General features: G+C 43.3%; 1 protein-coding gene across 2 annotated transcripts in view; it reads left to right on the plus strand.

Moving 5' to 3' along the window:
- LOC147027821 (dapper 1-like) overlaps positions 1-16,281 on the plus strand; it is a 33,712-nt gene that overhangs the window by 16,892 nt on the left and 539 nt on the right. Inside the window, exons 1-2 of one of the 2 annotated variants that reach the window (XM_085877442.1) lie at positions 4,987-6,147; positions 8,593-16,281. The exon at positions 8,593-16,281 is cut by the window's right edge and continues 539 nt beyond it. In XM_085877442.1, the coding sequence (XP_085733568.1) occupies positions 8,598-10,469 (1,872 nt within the window). In that variant the 5' untranslated portion in view covers positions 4,987-6,147; positions 8,593-8,597 and the 3' untranslated portion in view covers positions 10,470-16,281. Of the gene's footprint in view, positions 1-4,986; positions 6,148-8,592 lie in introns of those variants that run through there. The other variant, XM_085877441.1, reaches the window with a different exon arrangement.

Consider the following 16,281-nt stretch of genomic DNA (forward strand, 5'->3'; position numbering starts at 1 on the left):
GACTCTCTGGAAAATCCTCTATTTCTCTTTGCCGATGACTCCACCCTCTGCCGTACCATCTGTCATCCCTCAGACCGGCAAGCAGCAGCTTCTTCGCTCACTGCAGATCTGGATAAAATCACAAACTGGTCCAACACGTGGAACATGTCTTTCAATCCACACAAATCGCACACTCTCACTATGTCTCTTCGAAAGGACCGTTTACAAAACCCCCCATCCACTTTCTCAACAATCCTCTGGAGGAAGTCTTTTCTTTCAAGCTTCTGGGTCTCACTATCTGCCATGACCTTTCCTGGGAAAGTCACATTTCAAACCTCGCCTCCAAAGCCAGTCGCCGACTGAGGAATCCTCCGTCGTGCAAAGTCCTTCCTCGGCCCTCTTGAGCTCCTGACTACTTACAAAGCTTTTGTCCGTAGCCTGATGGAGTACTGCTCTCCCCTCTGGGCTGGTGCTCCTGCCTCCCACCTTTCTCGACTTCACGCTGTCGAAACCAGAGCTTTTAAGATCATTGGCATCTCCCGCAATGAAGCTGAGTCTTTGGGCCTCTCACTCAATCACCGCAGGTTGGTCGGTGGTCTTTCTGTCTTCTACCGACTCCTCTCAGCCTTCCCCCCCCTCCTTTCTCTGCGATTTCTCCCAACCACATTTCCACACGGCGCGCAAGGTCCGGCAACAACCCCCTTCTGGTAAAACTACCAAAATCACGAATCACTGCGCATCTTCACTCTTTCATTCCTCTTTTTTTCCCGCCTTTGGAATAAACTTCCTCACTCTATTCTTTCCCATTCTTCCCTCAGGCTTTCAAAACAGCTGTTCACCACCACCTCTTATCTTCCCCCATCCAAATCCTCGATCTTTTCTACCCCGATAATCCACCCAAGCCCACTTCCTTCAATTCTCCTGCTTTCCTTCCTGAAAGTCCCTGTAATGTCCATCTTCTCCTCGCCATGTTCCCCCGTCCCATCCCCATCCCTCTCCCTTCCACAGTTCACCTGTGTCTGTTCCCCAATGTTTTGTCCCTCCCACTCCCACCCCTCTTGTCTCATGCCTCCTTGCTGTGAGTTGTGTGTTAGCTCTCATACGAGCCTCGACCAAGGTATACAAAAAAAAAAAAAAAAAAAAAAAAAAAAAAAAAAAAAAAGACTATTTCATTAATTGAAGTTGTTGAATACCGATCGAACTCATAGGTAAACATAGGGCCCTACACAGCATAATGAGAGGATCTGATGAAATAAAAAAAAATACATTGAGGTCGGTACTTACCCTTTGCTTAGTCTTTCAGCAGCTTTCAAAGTTCCACATAAAACGTTTACCTTTGCAGGTAACACGAGTTGTGTGTGTGATTCTTTTAGACTGGCATCATCAGATATCATGCGTGCTCGCAACATAAAAACTTGGAATGTGATTGGCTTTTACATTAACACAAGCATTCAGTGAAACACAGTTACCAAGAGGGAGACAGGGTCAAGCTGTACCAAGATTATGGATATTGTGCAGGTTACAAGTCAGAGCCGAGCAGGCACACAATGTTGTTGCAACGTCGTTTGCCGGTTCTATCCTGACGTCAGAATTGGGTCAGAGGGAAGTTGTTTTTGCAACACCCATGACGTCAGATTTCAACGTTGTGACAACGTTGAAATCTGACGTTGTTGCAGCGTCGTGTTTTGGTTGTATCCTGATGTCAGAATTGGGTCAGTGGGAAGTTGTATTTGCAACACCCATGACGTCAGATTTCAACGTTGTGACGTTGAAATCTGACGTTGTTGCAGCGTCATGTTTTGGTTGTATCCTGATGTCAGGATTGGGTCAGTGGGAAGTTGTATTTGCAACATCCATGACGTCAGATTTCAACGTTGTGACAACGTTGAAATCTGACGTCGTTGCAGCGTCGTGTTCTGGTTGTATCCTGACGTCAGAATTGGGTCAGTGGGAAGTTGTATTTGCAACATCCATGACGTCAGATTTCAACGTTGTGACAACATTGAAATCTGACGTCGTTGCAGCGTCATGTTCTGGTTGTATCCTGACGTCAGAATTGGGTCAGTGGGAAGTTGTATTTGCAACACCCATGACATCAGATTTCAACGTTGTGACAACATTGAAATCTGACGTCGTTGCAGCGTCATGTTCTGGTTGTACCTGACGTCAGAATTGGGTCAGTGGGAAGTTGTATTTGCAACACCCATGACGTCAGATTTCAATGTTGTCACAACATTGAAGCATGACGTTATTTTTCAACTTTATCACAACATTCATAAAATGGAGTTTTTGTTTTTACCCTTGTCTTTGTACGCCAAATAAACGAACATTGCAGTGCATGACACCCTTCAGCTTCCAGCTTGATGGAACCCTCGACCCGTAGGTCTGGGGCCAGCATAGCACCGCTGTTCTTCTGGTGCCATTTTCAAAACATTGAAGTTTTGTATTGCAACATCATTATACGTTGCACAGTAACACATCGTGACCACAACTAGAAAACAACTGCAATTCATAATCATTTATAATCACACATCACGCAGAGCATGATTGCGGCAAAAATATACAAGCAGTGTTAACAATAATATCTTTATTTGTACCAAAAAAGCACACTCAAATACAAACGTACAATAAATAAAAGTAGATACCATTGCAATTGAGAAACGTATACTAAAAATGGGGAATAAAAAGAAATACCACATGGGTAAAAGTCGTAAATACCTTTTTGACAAATTCACTTTGTGCAAAGCACAGTTAACAATTCAAATTCAGAAAGTTCTGCTCCAGAGAGGAACTGTGGAGCTTCTCTCTCAAATATAATTGACTGCACAAAGGCACCTTTAAGTACAACAACATCATCATGCAGTGTTAGTAAAACTCAAGCCTGTTGGCTTGGTGGTTAGGGTGGTGGCTTGGGATCCTCGGGTCCTGAGTTCAAGCCCTGTTGGCTGCTGAATTAAAATACACCAGGAGGTTGACTCAGCCTGTCATCAGCCTGTCATGAGGTTGGCAAAATGAGTACCAGTGTACTGGAAAGGGGGACACTGCATCAGCGGCATAGCCACGTCCCAACCAATGATGCAACCAGCAGCCACAGGCTACACTCGATAGAGAGAGAGAGTTAGTAAAACTGCTGATAATTCTATCCTTGAATACATTATGGGCATTAGTAGCATAAAAGGTATTGACAGATAACTTGCATTTATATAAAATGTAATTAAAAGTTTTAGCTACTGATGACATACTACCCATTGTTACAAGATTCATAATTAAGCAACCTCAGGTAAGAATTATGAGAAGACGAAGAACCACATTTAAATTTTGCTATACGACATTATAGTTGACTGGTAAAAGAGTACAATATGGGTCCTACTTGGGAAGTCAAACACCTTTCTGATAGAATTTCTCCATGATATAAAAAAACTTAGAAATATTTTTACTTATGTCCCACAGCAGGCATCAATAGAATGAAGTGAAAAAAGATTTAAATAGATGATACTTGACATGATATGAACAGTGAATAAAATTATATAAAACTAAATTACAATCAGGCAAATCAATGAGACTATATATATATATATATATATATATATATATATATATATATATATATATATATATATATATATATATATATATATATATATATATATATATATATATATATATATATATATTATCGATGTGTGTGTATTCATACAAAGAAAAAATATAAATCTAACATCATTAAGTATGAAAACACAATTTTGAATGCATCTCACATAAATAATTCCAAAGCACAAAAAAATTAAGTTGCTGGGTGTTTTCAATCTTAATTTCACAAGAAAATAAAATAACTTCATTCTGCATAAAAGTACATGTAAATATTTCCACAATGTAAACTTTGGCTGGGTTTCCAACATACAACATTGCAATGAACTATGCTGCAAATTCCTAATAATCAAGGACGTGGATGGCTGGCACAGCATGTTGCTGTTACTTGTTATTATTACACGAGTACGTGCATGGCCGTACGTGCAAAAAAAAAAAAACTTTCAAACAACCACACAGCCGTTCCTTCGCTCTCATAAACGACGACTGGATTGGGGCATTGTGTTTATCTATAAATGCGCATGAGCAATTGAGAAATTATGATAATACAGTAAGTCATCACTATCCGGAAGTCCGTACGTTGTAACCCGTAATGGGGAACGCGGCTGAGGATCTCTTCCCCATCGGCCATGCCGACGCAGTTGGTTTGGTAAATAAATGGCCATAACTTGGGAAGCACTTGTCCGATTAATATCAAACCTTGAAAAGGCACACACTCAGGTCCCCAGCAATATAGCTGGCAAGTTTCAATTAGATCGGACCAGTGGTTGTCGAGAAACAGCGGCCACAGACAGACACACAGACACACACACACACACACACACACACACACACACACACACACACACACACACACACACAAACACACACAGATTGCTGGAATTATAGATAGATGAGGGCTTGTTCCTGCCCGCACATCCACACCGATCAGGGGCATATTTCAAATGTGATACGGCAGTGTCCACAGCCGCCTCCGATGCTGTTGGCTGACTGGTCATGGTACTGTCTGAAAAAATAATATGAATTTCCACTTCGTATATATTTGGCTTTATGATCATCAAACAAGACTTGCAATGTGAATTACACTCAAGTCATGCACATTATAAACTGTCATTTAGCAGAATTGATTTCCTCTGACAACTTTATAAAAATTCAGGTTCCGGAAAGGTCTCTTCCCATTCTTTCCACACAAATTGTATGTGGACATCATAGCATTGGACATTCACCCTTATTTTAGAAAATAAAAACAATTTAGTACACCAGTGTTCGAAGCAGCTTGTAACAAATTTTAAGTTCCACTGCCCTTAAAAAGCCTCAATTAATATTATTCTTAATAATATAAAGTTATTTTAATGTCTTTTGATAACCATTTTACCAAAGGAAAACAATTGTGCACCGAAAAACTTGAACAACTCCCCAAGTGACAAACTACCGCAATGAAGGCTTCATTGTCACAAGTGGTAGTTTGTTGGCGGCCAAAGGGTTAATATTTTTTTATGACAAAACCACATTTTTCGGCGAACAATAACTGACAATTGTTTTCCTTTTGCCTTTGGTTAGGCCTAAGTCGTTAAAAGAGGACATAAAAAAATAATAAAATAATATATTATAAAAAATAATATTAATAGAGGCTTTTTTAAGGGCAGTGGAACTTTAAATTTGTTACATTGCGGAACAATGCGGTAATTCATCGGACCTGAACGGCCGAAGCATTATCCACACACGAAAAATATTTTAAAAGGTTCTGAACCAATTAAGCTTGTCCAAAGTAGTTTTTACAGAATCCCCTTTATTTACCACAGGGCGGTGTTTTTTTCACCAGGCCCGCGGAAAAATGAATTGATTATTTACTGTCGATTTGTACACACGATCAGGGCCATATCAGGGGAGGGCCATATCAGGGGAGGGCCATATCAGGGGAGGGCCATATCAGGGGAGGGCCATATCAGGGGAGGGCCATATCAGCGACAGCTAAACGTGATAAACGAACGATGAAATTGGGTGCCGGAGGATTCGATCGTCAGATGCACGTTCCCGAGTCCAAGGCTCGAACCACGGTCGAGTGCCCCGAAGGGCCCGGGAGAGTTTCCATTGAATGTAACGATATAGATTCCAGCACATCACAGTAACAGGAACACATCATGGATTCTGTGATCTTAAAACGTCCAAAAACAAAAGCGAAGACATAAAATCGATTTATAATAATTATACTTACTAAAAATGATCACAGCGGAAGATAATTTTAACTAAAAAAGCGAGTCTTCTGCAGATTAAAGCGGATTATCTCTGCCACACTCAGAAACAGCTAAAAGTTAACAAGTTTAACCAAACTTTGCAAATGGCGGCTCGTGATGCGGAAATAGGAATTAGCCAATCAGATGTCTCCTCCGGTGAAAGGCAGACACAACCACACACGTCACGAGGTGGAAAAGCGGTCACCATGGCAACACACGAGGCAGAAAAAAACAGTTTTAGATAATCGCGCTGCGGCTGTACCGCGTCGTGATCTGGTTGTACAACCAAGCGGCCGATTCCTGACGTCGTAAATCGTTCATACTGACGTCGTGTGTCTGCTGGGAGGTGATTAAGGAAGACCTACGTTCACATTTTTTTTTTCTTTGTCGTTGTTTTCTTGCGGATTCACCTGACTAAAAACAATGCTTCTAAAAAATGTGGACCTTGTGATTTTGGGGAGAAGAGGGGGTGCGTACGCACCCGACGCAATCCCCCCTCCCACCGGGAAGGGCCTGCACTGTATATCCATGTTTTTTTTTTTTTATAACAATGTGACCAAACCAAACTTCTATGCAACACTCGTACTATTTTCGATTTGCACCTTACATGGTTGGTGGATGTTAAAGACCTCACGGTTTCCATTGTGAAGAGTAGACGAGTTAGCGCCGGCACCCTGGCCAAATTCTAAATTCCAACTAAATTCCTACTAAATTACTTTTGGTTTAATCGCAACTTTCAAAATTAACTGAAAATGTCCATTGGAAAAATTTATTTTGTTTTTAAGAGATAGAGTTGCCACATTTAAAAATATGTTTTCTCAATTATACTGCCAATTCACTAATCTCAATGATGTCAGAAAACAAACCAAAGTCTGATTATCAAGGGTTATCCTCCACACTGAAAAATAGAATGCAGACATTGATGCTAATTAATTATCAAATCTACACCTCTTGGGTAGAGAGAACACACACACACACACACACACACACACACACACACACACACACACACACACACACACACACACACACACACACACACACACACACATACACACATACACACACACTACTCTGCACAAGAGTTTCATAAACAGACAACTAATATTACCGAATGACGTAAAACTATGATTACTACCGATAAGTCTTGCGCACGTTTGTTACTTGGTGAGATCTTACGGGCATAAGAATGTTTGTTTTTGTCGGAATTTTCTGCATTTTATGCAACAATCAAAATAGCAGCTTGCACAATCTAAATGTGGTCGTGGTTACATTTAAATGATCACTATTGGTCGAATTAAAGAGGAAAGATCGAATGTTGACTGCACACTAAAGTGCTTTTGATATGTTATTCCTAAATTAAAACTGCTACAGTTTATGAGAAAACGCGTTGATTGATTGAACGGGCTGGCAGGATCACCGAGGGTCCTCGAGGTATGCACACTTGCCTCTGAGCTATGCAGTCTGGGTTGGAATCCCAGGCTGGCAGGATCACCGAGGGTCCTCGAGGTATGCACACTTGCCTCTGAGCTATGCAGCCTGGGTTCGAATCCCAGGCTGGCAGGATCACCGAGGGTCCTCGAGGTATGCACACTTGCCTCTGAGCTATGCAGTCTGGGTTGGAATCCCAGGCTGGCAGGATCACCGAGGGTCCTCGAGGTATGCACACTTGCCTCTGAGCTATGCAGCCTGGGTTCGAATCCCAGGCTGGCAGGATCACCGAGGGTCCTCGAGGTATGCACACTTGCCTCTGAGCTATGCAGTCTGGGTTCGAATCCCAAGCTGGCAGGATCACCGAGGGTCCTCGAGGTATGCACACTTGCCTCTGAGCTATGCAGTCTGGGTTGGAATCCCAGGCTGGCAGGATCACCGAGGGTCCTCGAGGTATGCACACTTGCCTCTGAGCTATGCAGCCTGGGTTCGAATCCCAGGCTGGCAGGATCACCTAGGGTCCTGGAGGTATGCACACTTGCCTCTGAGCTATGCAGCCTGGGTTCGAATCCCAGGCTGGCAGGATTACCGAGGGTCCTCGAGGTATGCACACTTGCCTCTGAGCTATGCAGCCTGGGTTCGAATCCCAGCCCAACAACAAACTGCCATCCTGTAGTTTCACCTGCATGGTGATGGGTCAATATCTGCGTTGTCCCTCAGATGGATGTTAAACTGGGTGTCACCCTCTGTGAGCATTAGTTGGAAGACTTTACAGATCCTATGGTGGCCCAAGCATAGTGTACGCAGTACATGAGTTCTCACCAGCACCCTGAACAAATTCCAAATTCCTGTTCTACATCTAAATTCTAAATTCCTGCCTACAAGAGGTATTGCATCAGTGGCACTACCGCACACACCCCTGCGAGAACTGACACAAGCTGCATATGAAGGAAGACAATGATTGATTGTTTGATTTTTCTTTTAACTATTGTGAAAGTAGCTGCAAGGTTTATACTACATGTTAGAAATTGAAAGAGGACTGTTTTTAATCCTTCAACTTTAATGCAACAGTTGATGACAGTTACAAACAAAATGGTAGTTTTTATTGGAGAGACAGATTCCTCAACTTTCTGTTGGAAGAGGTCTTATAAGGATTTCCTCGTACAATCGTATGGTCATGGTTAATGTTACAGGTAGTGACCACAACAGGTTTACCTATATGTAGGATTACAGCAAATCAGTGGATAATAATTTTTTTCAGTTTGAAGCATGGGATATGTCTGCCAAAACACACAATCCGATTCCATTTTGTTGCAGTGGAATTTTTTTTTTCTCTTTTAACATGGAATACATTTTGCAGGTCACATGAATGCGATTTCCAGCGACATGGATCCTGGGATGATGCGGCACTCTCTGTCTGCATTAGATGCCCGGCCCATCGGGGAACTACCCAGCGGAGATGCACGCTACACGTGTGACCTGGTGTCCAGGGATGGCATGGATGTGTACCGCTACCCAAGCCCGCTGCATGCTGTAGCTATGCAAAGCCCCATATTCTTTCTCCTCCGTCACAACGAAGTCATGAAGAAGTTTCAGGAAAGCAGCAGCAAATATCTACATCGATCACACAAATTTACGATCGCCCACCCAACAGAACCTGGTCTTCTGACCCAGCGACTTGATCGTTATATCCGTCGACTCTTGCAACACAAGAAAGCCCTTCAAAAGAACAATGTGGAAGGTAGCTTAGAAACACAGTCACAAATAACACAAGACACGGAACTTTCTGTCGAGAATGTTGATGATAATTATTCCAAAACTTCACTACCATGTAGATTTGCCCCGACCACTGAGATTCTGGAATCGCAAGGGCAACAGACGCCTGCTGAATGTGTTTTGGTGGTACGATCGGAAGTTAAGCAAAGCAGAAAGGTGCTGGTGAGGCGTAAGATACACGAACATATTGACTCTTCAGACCATGAGCACGAACATGTGAAGTGGGATGAGTATTTAGATAAATTATTTCCACTCGTTGCTACAGGTGGCAATGCCCAAAATCAAGACGATGAAACCACAAAAACTCCAGACAAAGTTCACAAAGCGAAACATAATTACAGTGTGTGCAGAACAAAAGAAAATATCACCACCAAAGATAAGGTAGATTCTGCAGAAACCAAGCTGAACAATTTGTCTCCAAATATCCTCAAAGGTCAATTGAGAGATTCTGAAAGCTTGAATGATTTAGTAAATGCTGTAGCTGATGATTCTGGAAGCTTTCTCCAAGTTTCTGTTGCTAAAGTCCTCAAAACGAATCCCACAAGTCACAATGCTCATGAAAAGATCGCCAATGGATCAGAATGTTCATCAAATCATCACAAGGTCAGACATTCAGAGAGAAGCAAGCAGGCCCAGTTAAAACATTGCCGATTTAGCGAAGATGTGGAGGTCATTCGTCAAAGGAAAGACAGGTTTGGTGGTCAGAAAGAACAAGCACACAGATCGCAGTCAGACAATAGCATTGCTGAAGTTTCAAAGACATCTACTGAATGGGCTTCCATCAACCGGGTGGAACCTGGTGGGATGAAGATCCTGGAAAACTTTGCACAAGATTGTCGGTCCAAAAAAATTCCATCACAGCGGAAGTGGCGATCTACGGTTGAGATCTGCCAGGGTGTGTTAGAGCGAAATGCTGCATTTTCTCATAGCACGGTGGCACACCCAGCGAGACGTGGAATGAGGAAAGATGTTTTATGGCCTCTGAAGACAGATACCAAATTACAACCATGGGCGGGCCAACGATGTGGTGGGGCACCACGGCCGATGAGTGACTCCGAATGCTCAACCGAGTGTGAATCATTGCAGCAAGGAGAAACCAGCGGCTCTGAGGAACGTGGAGATGATGAGGAAGAAGAAGAAGGAGAGTGGAGCGATTGCCCTCTCGGATGTCCTGGAGACAGCAACACGAGCCTCAGTGAAAGTTGCTCCAGCGTGGACCGTATCTCCTCTCAGAGGAAGCTGGAGGTGCTCCAAGGAGAACTTGTCTGGCCTCACTACCAGCAAGGTCGCCCGACTTCTGACGTTCCTTTTCCGATGTCCTCGCATGGATGTTTTGTGGCAACCCCCTCAGACGATTGCCTACCGCAGGCGAAAATTTGCCGAATCAAAGCATCACATGCACTCAAGAAAAAAATTCTGCGTTGCCGTTCTGGATCACTGAAACTCATGACCACAGTTTAGTTAGGTTTCATTTCTGGCAGCCTGCTAATTATTCACTTGAGCCTTCATTTGATATTTAATTATAGTTTCTTCTTCATTTTCTGTTTTTTTTTACAACTTTATTGAATGAAAATATTTAATACGTTAAATGTTTATTTTGATGAGCTATTTCCGAGTGGCTAAATCTGTGTTATGTTAAGCGTTTCAAAGGTGCAATACAGTTGTTTTCTTTATTTACATGATACAAATTTAATGCAGCACTTTAGCTGTGCCATGCTTATGCTCTTTTACAAATCTTACTCATTGGCATGATTTGTTAAATCAAAAGTGTTTCGTACAATATAACCTCAATAACACGGAATCAATAACCTCCTTCGCTTTCGGTGGCGGAGGTAATAATTGTTGCCATTCTTAACAGAACTTGACTGCCAATAAAACCCTTTTAATTAGAATATTAAAATTAAATATTCATTAGATTGAAAAAAAAGTGAGGGTAATTTGCATAATGTTGAATATTTGGGTGGATATATATATATATATATATATATATATATATATATATATATATATATATATATATATATATATATATATATATATATATATATATATATATACGAGGTCCATCAAAAAAGGAACGGGACTGACTTCACAGAAATTTTATTCCAAAAATATATTGTAATCACAGCTTGTCCCCTTCAAAATAGTTTCCCTCCAGTCTCACACACTTGTCCATCCTCTTCTTCCACGCTTTGATGCACCCCCAGAAGGCTTCTTCTGGAATCCTCCAGAGCTCCGTCGTTACGGCCCTTTTGATGGCCTCCACATCAGGAAATCAGGTCCCCTTGATCACCCCCTTGAGCTTGGAGAATAGGAAAAAAAATCACAAGGGACCAAGTTTGGCGAATACGGGGGTTGTTCCAGAGTTGGTACGTTCCTCTCCGACAGAAACTGTTGGATGCTCAGGGCACTGTGAGCAGGAGCGTTGTCATGGTGGAGCACCCAGGTGTTGTTCTCCCACAGATCCCTCCTCTTGTCCCAGATTGATCTCATGAGGCACCGGAGGATCTCCTTGTACACGTATTGATTCACTGTTTGACCCGGTGGTAGAAACTCGAAGTGGACGATGCCTTTGATGTCAAAAAACGTGATGAGCATCACCTTGACCTTCGACTTCGACATCCTTGCTTTATTTTGTTTTGGTGATGCCGGACTTTTCCATTGACGACTCTGCCGTTTGGTCTCGGGATCATATTCGAATATCCATGATTCATTGCCAGTAATGACTCTCCCGAGCAGGTCTGGATCGTCCTCGAGGTGCTCGATAATGTCTTGACAGGCAGTGACTCTTTGCTGTTTCTGGTCCTCGGACAACAGCTTGCGGACCATCTTTGCGCACATTTCAAGATTTTCATTGATGATGCTCCAGACAGTGTCCTTGTTCATGGAAAGTTCCTCAGCAATCATCCACACCGTGAGTCGACGATCTGCACGCACCATCTGCTTCACCCGCTCGATGGTGTCTGCCGTTTTGCTTATTGTAGGTCTTCCAGACCGTGGATCGTCTTCAACCTCCTCCCGTCGCTCTTTGAACCTCTTATGCCATTCAAATGCACATGTACGTGACATTGATTCTTCCCCGTAGATTCGCTGCAGCATTGCGAAGGATTCGGAAGATGTTTTGCCAAGCTTGGCAAGAAACTTCAGATTGGCTTTCTGCTCACAACTCGTAGCACGACGACTCAGATGAGACAATGTCTAGAGCAAGACCTGTATAAAATCACACAATAAGTGCAGTCAACCATCACCAATCATATATATTGCTGGAATGTTGCAAAAGACTGTGACACAACCCGTTCATTCAAGTTGTGTAAGTGGAGCACACAGCAGGCTCAGTCCCATTACTTTTTAGACGGACCTCATATATATATATATATATATATATATATATATATATATATATATATATATATATATATATATATATATATATATATGTACAAACATTGAGTCTTCAGAAGTTAAATGACAGATGATGGAGGGTTGACCTGTTGACAATGTTGAGAAAATATCAGGAAAATTGGGATCATTTCAAGAAAAGGATCTGATTCCGAAACTGGAGAAAAGATTTACATTGAGTGATGATGGGCAGATTGGGATGGTTATGACACATGTATTGGTCCCCATGGGTTTGGAACTGTGAACCTGAATCGCACTAAGTTCCTTGACTTTGCCAGAAGTCATGGACTTCGGGTGGCTGGTTCATGGTTTCAGCACCTAGAGGCTCATCGCTGGACTTGGTATTCCAACGCTGGTGGTGTTGCAAAGGAGATTGACCATGTGCTCATTGATAGTCGCTGGAGGATGATCCAGAACTGCAGGGTCTACTGGAGTGCTCAGTTCCTCAATACTGACCACAGGCTTGTTGTAGCAACTCTGAAGTTGCAGCTTAAATCCCAGAGGATGGTACCATCCCAGCATTGGCTGAATATTGGCAAGCTCAAAAATGAGAGGGTAGCTGAGGAGTTTGTGAACAGGCTGAGTGGAGATTTAGGGGGTCTGGGTGCTTTGGGGGATACTGAAGAGTTGTGGAGTGACTTCAAGACCACTGTCCTTGATGTTGCTGGTGAATGTCTTGGAACTCACCATAGAGCGAAGAAGAATTTTGTCTCTCAAGGGACACTGGATACAATTGACCAAGGTCACAGGACCAGGCTGAATGGCAGAGCTGAGCTGTTCAGGGAGCTGAGGCATTAAATTGTACGTGCACCAAGAATGGACAAGGACAAGAAGGCCTACGTGCGAGGAATCTGTGAGGAGGTAGAGCATCACCTGTGGTCAAGTTATTCTCGTCCTGCTTACAGGGGAATAAACGCATTGCCGTCCTCCAAGCCCATCCCTCGGTGGACTGCAGTTTGAACAGAGGGTGGTGGGCTCTTGACAGAGGAGTCCGAAGTGAAGGCCCGCTGGGCCAGTTACTTTCACTGGCTGTACCAAGCTGATCCACCAGCTGTCGAGTTGGATGTCAGGGGTGTTACTATCCCTATTGCTGACCCTCCAATCAACTGTGGTCCATTTTCGTTTGTGAAAACACAAGCTGCGGTGAACCGGTTGAAATTGGGTAAAGCCCCAGGGATCTGTGGCATCCATGCTGAACTTCTCAAAGCTGGTGGAAATGCTGTACTCATGTCGTTGCATGCAGTTCTGTGCTCTGCCTGGAACACAGGCATCATCATAAACTGACTGGAAGAGGGGCCTTGTTGTCCCTCACTGGAAAGGGAAGGCTGATCACCAAGACTGCAACAACTACCGAGGGATGACGCTGCTCACAGTGCCAGGCAAGGTCTTTGCTCGGATAATTCTTCATTGGGTTTGCCACCATCTGCTTGAGCACCAGCGTCCAGAGCAGTCAGGCTTTACACCAAAGACGTCAACGATTGACCATATCCTTTGTCTACGGGTCCTCACTGAACACAGACGAGAGTCTCATCAGGGGCTGCTTGCAGCCTATGTTGATCTCTGTTAAGCGTTTGAGTCAGTGAATCACGATGCCCTCTGGTGGATTCTTGGTCTTTGTGGGGTGCCACCAAAACTGATCAATCTGATGTTTGAACTATACTCTGGCACTGAGAGTGCTGTGAAATGTGGTGATACCATCTCTAACTTATATCCAGTTGTTATGGAGTTTGTCCGGGGTGTGTACTGGCCACCACACTCTTCAGCACTTGTATGGACTGGATTCTGGGGAGAATGTCGGAGAGATCAAGCTGTGGTGCATGGTTTTGGAATCTCAAGAACTCTGAGCTTGATTTCGCAAATGATGCAGTCATCTTTGCGGAGACCCTAGATATCCTTTTGGGGGCCCTCGAGGTGCTGCATGAGGAGTCTGAGCCACTGGGATTATGGGTTTCTTGGGTCAAAACTAAGATCCAGGCTTTCAATGACATCTTGGATGCTGCTGTCCTGTCTGTGTCTGTTCGTGGCGAGGATGTTGAGGTCACGGAGAGATTCACTTTCCTTGGCAGTGATATTCATGTCTCTGCTGGCTGTGAACCAGAGGGCAACAGACGTCTGGGTTGTGCCTGGGGAGTCATGGATTCACTGGATCATGGAGTGTGGCATTGCCGGTACCTGTACGGGAGGATGAAAGTCTGACTTTCCAGGTCCTTTGTGCTTCCATTCTTGCTCTAAGGATGTGAGACTCTGACCAGGGATCTGAGATGGAGACATAATTCCTTTGGTACCAGGTCTCTTCGGAGAATCCTTGGCTATCGCTGGTCGGATTTTGTGTCCAACGAGCGGTTGCTGAGAGAGACTCACATGAGATTTGTTATGTGCATAGTATGTGAGCTTCAGCTGCAGTTGTATGGACATGTGGCTCATTTTCATGATGCTGATCCTGCTCACCAGATTCTCTCAGCGAGGGAGCCTCGTGAGTGGAGGAGGCCAATGGGCCAACCACGTGCCTCATGTTTGCAGCAGGTTTATCAGCATCTCAAGGAGATGGGGATGGGCCAGGCATCTGCCTGGGGGATGGCCAGACGGAGGCCCCTGGAGTCCTGATGGAAAGTGGATGCAGCGACCCACTGCTCCAGTGCATGCTCCCATACCTGTCCTGACCTGATGATGGGCAGATGCTTTTGACGTAAAAAAGATGGATGTAAATTCATTGTTGTGCAAAGAAGATCTGATGAGTGATAAAAAGGACTTGGTTCTGAAGAATACTTTATTTTTTCTTCTTTACAGGAGCGAGGCTCATGGAAGAGAAAGATAAATGTGACAGTGGGACAAAAATCAAGGGAATGAATGAACAGGAAAAGGGTAGAAGGAGGAGTGGAGGAAACTCTGAAACTAGGAAGTAAGATGGTTGGGATAGGAAAGGTTAATGGGGGTCATAAAAATTGTGGGTCAGAAATTGGGATGACAAAAGATGGTGATGCACCACTTACTTGAAGTCCTGGAGGGAAGAGTGAGACAGAATAGCCTCGAGACGGTGGTTCCATAGATGGAAAAAGTGAGGAATAAAATAAGTGAGGTATCCAATCAGCCTAGATTTTGGAAGTTTGATCAGGAGGAAGTTACTGGAATATCTCGTGCATCCTAGGGTAGATAGGGAGGGTCGGAGGACTGGGAGAGCAGAGGAAGCAAGATTGGAAAATAGACCATTAAAAAAATAAAATCTACTTCCAGGTATCACCTTCTTTTGGAAATACGTTCAGAGATATGGTCAACACAAGACATATCAGCACTAATGGTGAAGCCAAGAATATTGAACCACATCTTTTCCAAAGGTTAATGAGAGAGAAAGATGGAATGATTTTCCAAAAACTTATCATTCCAGCAAAGACTGTGGGAGTGTGCGACTTATGCAGGGTTTAAGTGCTCCATTTAGTTCACCAGCTTAATAGTTTCCAAATTTTCAGAAGGACATTTGCAGTAGTGAGTTGTGATTTGAGGAAACACTCAGCTCAATGGAGTTATTTGCAGTTACAGAAGTTTATTCCACAATAAGGGAGAAAGTTTATTAATGTACACCAAGAACAGGAATTGCTACAGAAAGTTTCCTTCAAGAATACTATATTCAAGGGATATGTGAGGGAGGATACAATGTGATGCTTGCATTTAGAAACAGCAGTCAGGCAATATTTATAATAGGCCTTGGATGCCATAACAGAGAGCTTGTCAAGTGAAGTGACGTATATGAAGGCTGATGAGAAGATACTCTAATATAAGTCATCAAGATAAACTTAGTCACTGTACTTTGAATTCCAGGTTCGTTCAAATAATTCACAAAACTCACTATAGTTTGCATCTGCTGCCTTGTAATTGCTGG

The sequence above is a fragment of the Eptatretus burgeri genome, chromosome 4 (assembly GCF_056783735.1).
Source record: "Eptatretus burgeri isolate ZD-2024b chromosome 4, Ebu_testis_v1, whole genome shotgun sequence".
Classification (NCBI taxonomy): Eukaryota; Metazoa; Chordata; class Myxini; order Myxiniformes; family Myxinidae; genus Eptatretus; species Eptatretus burgeri.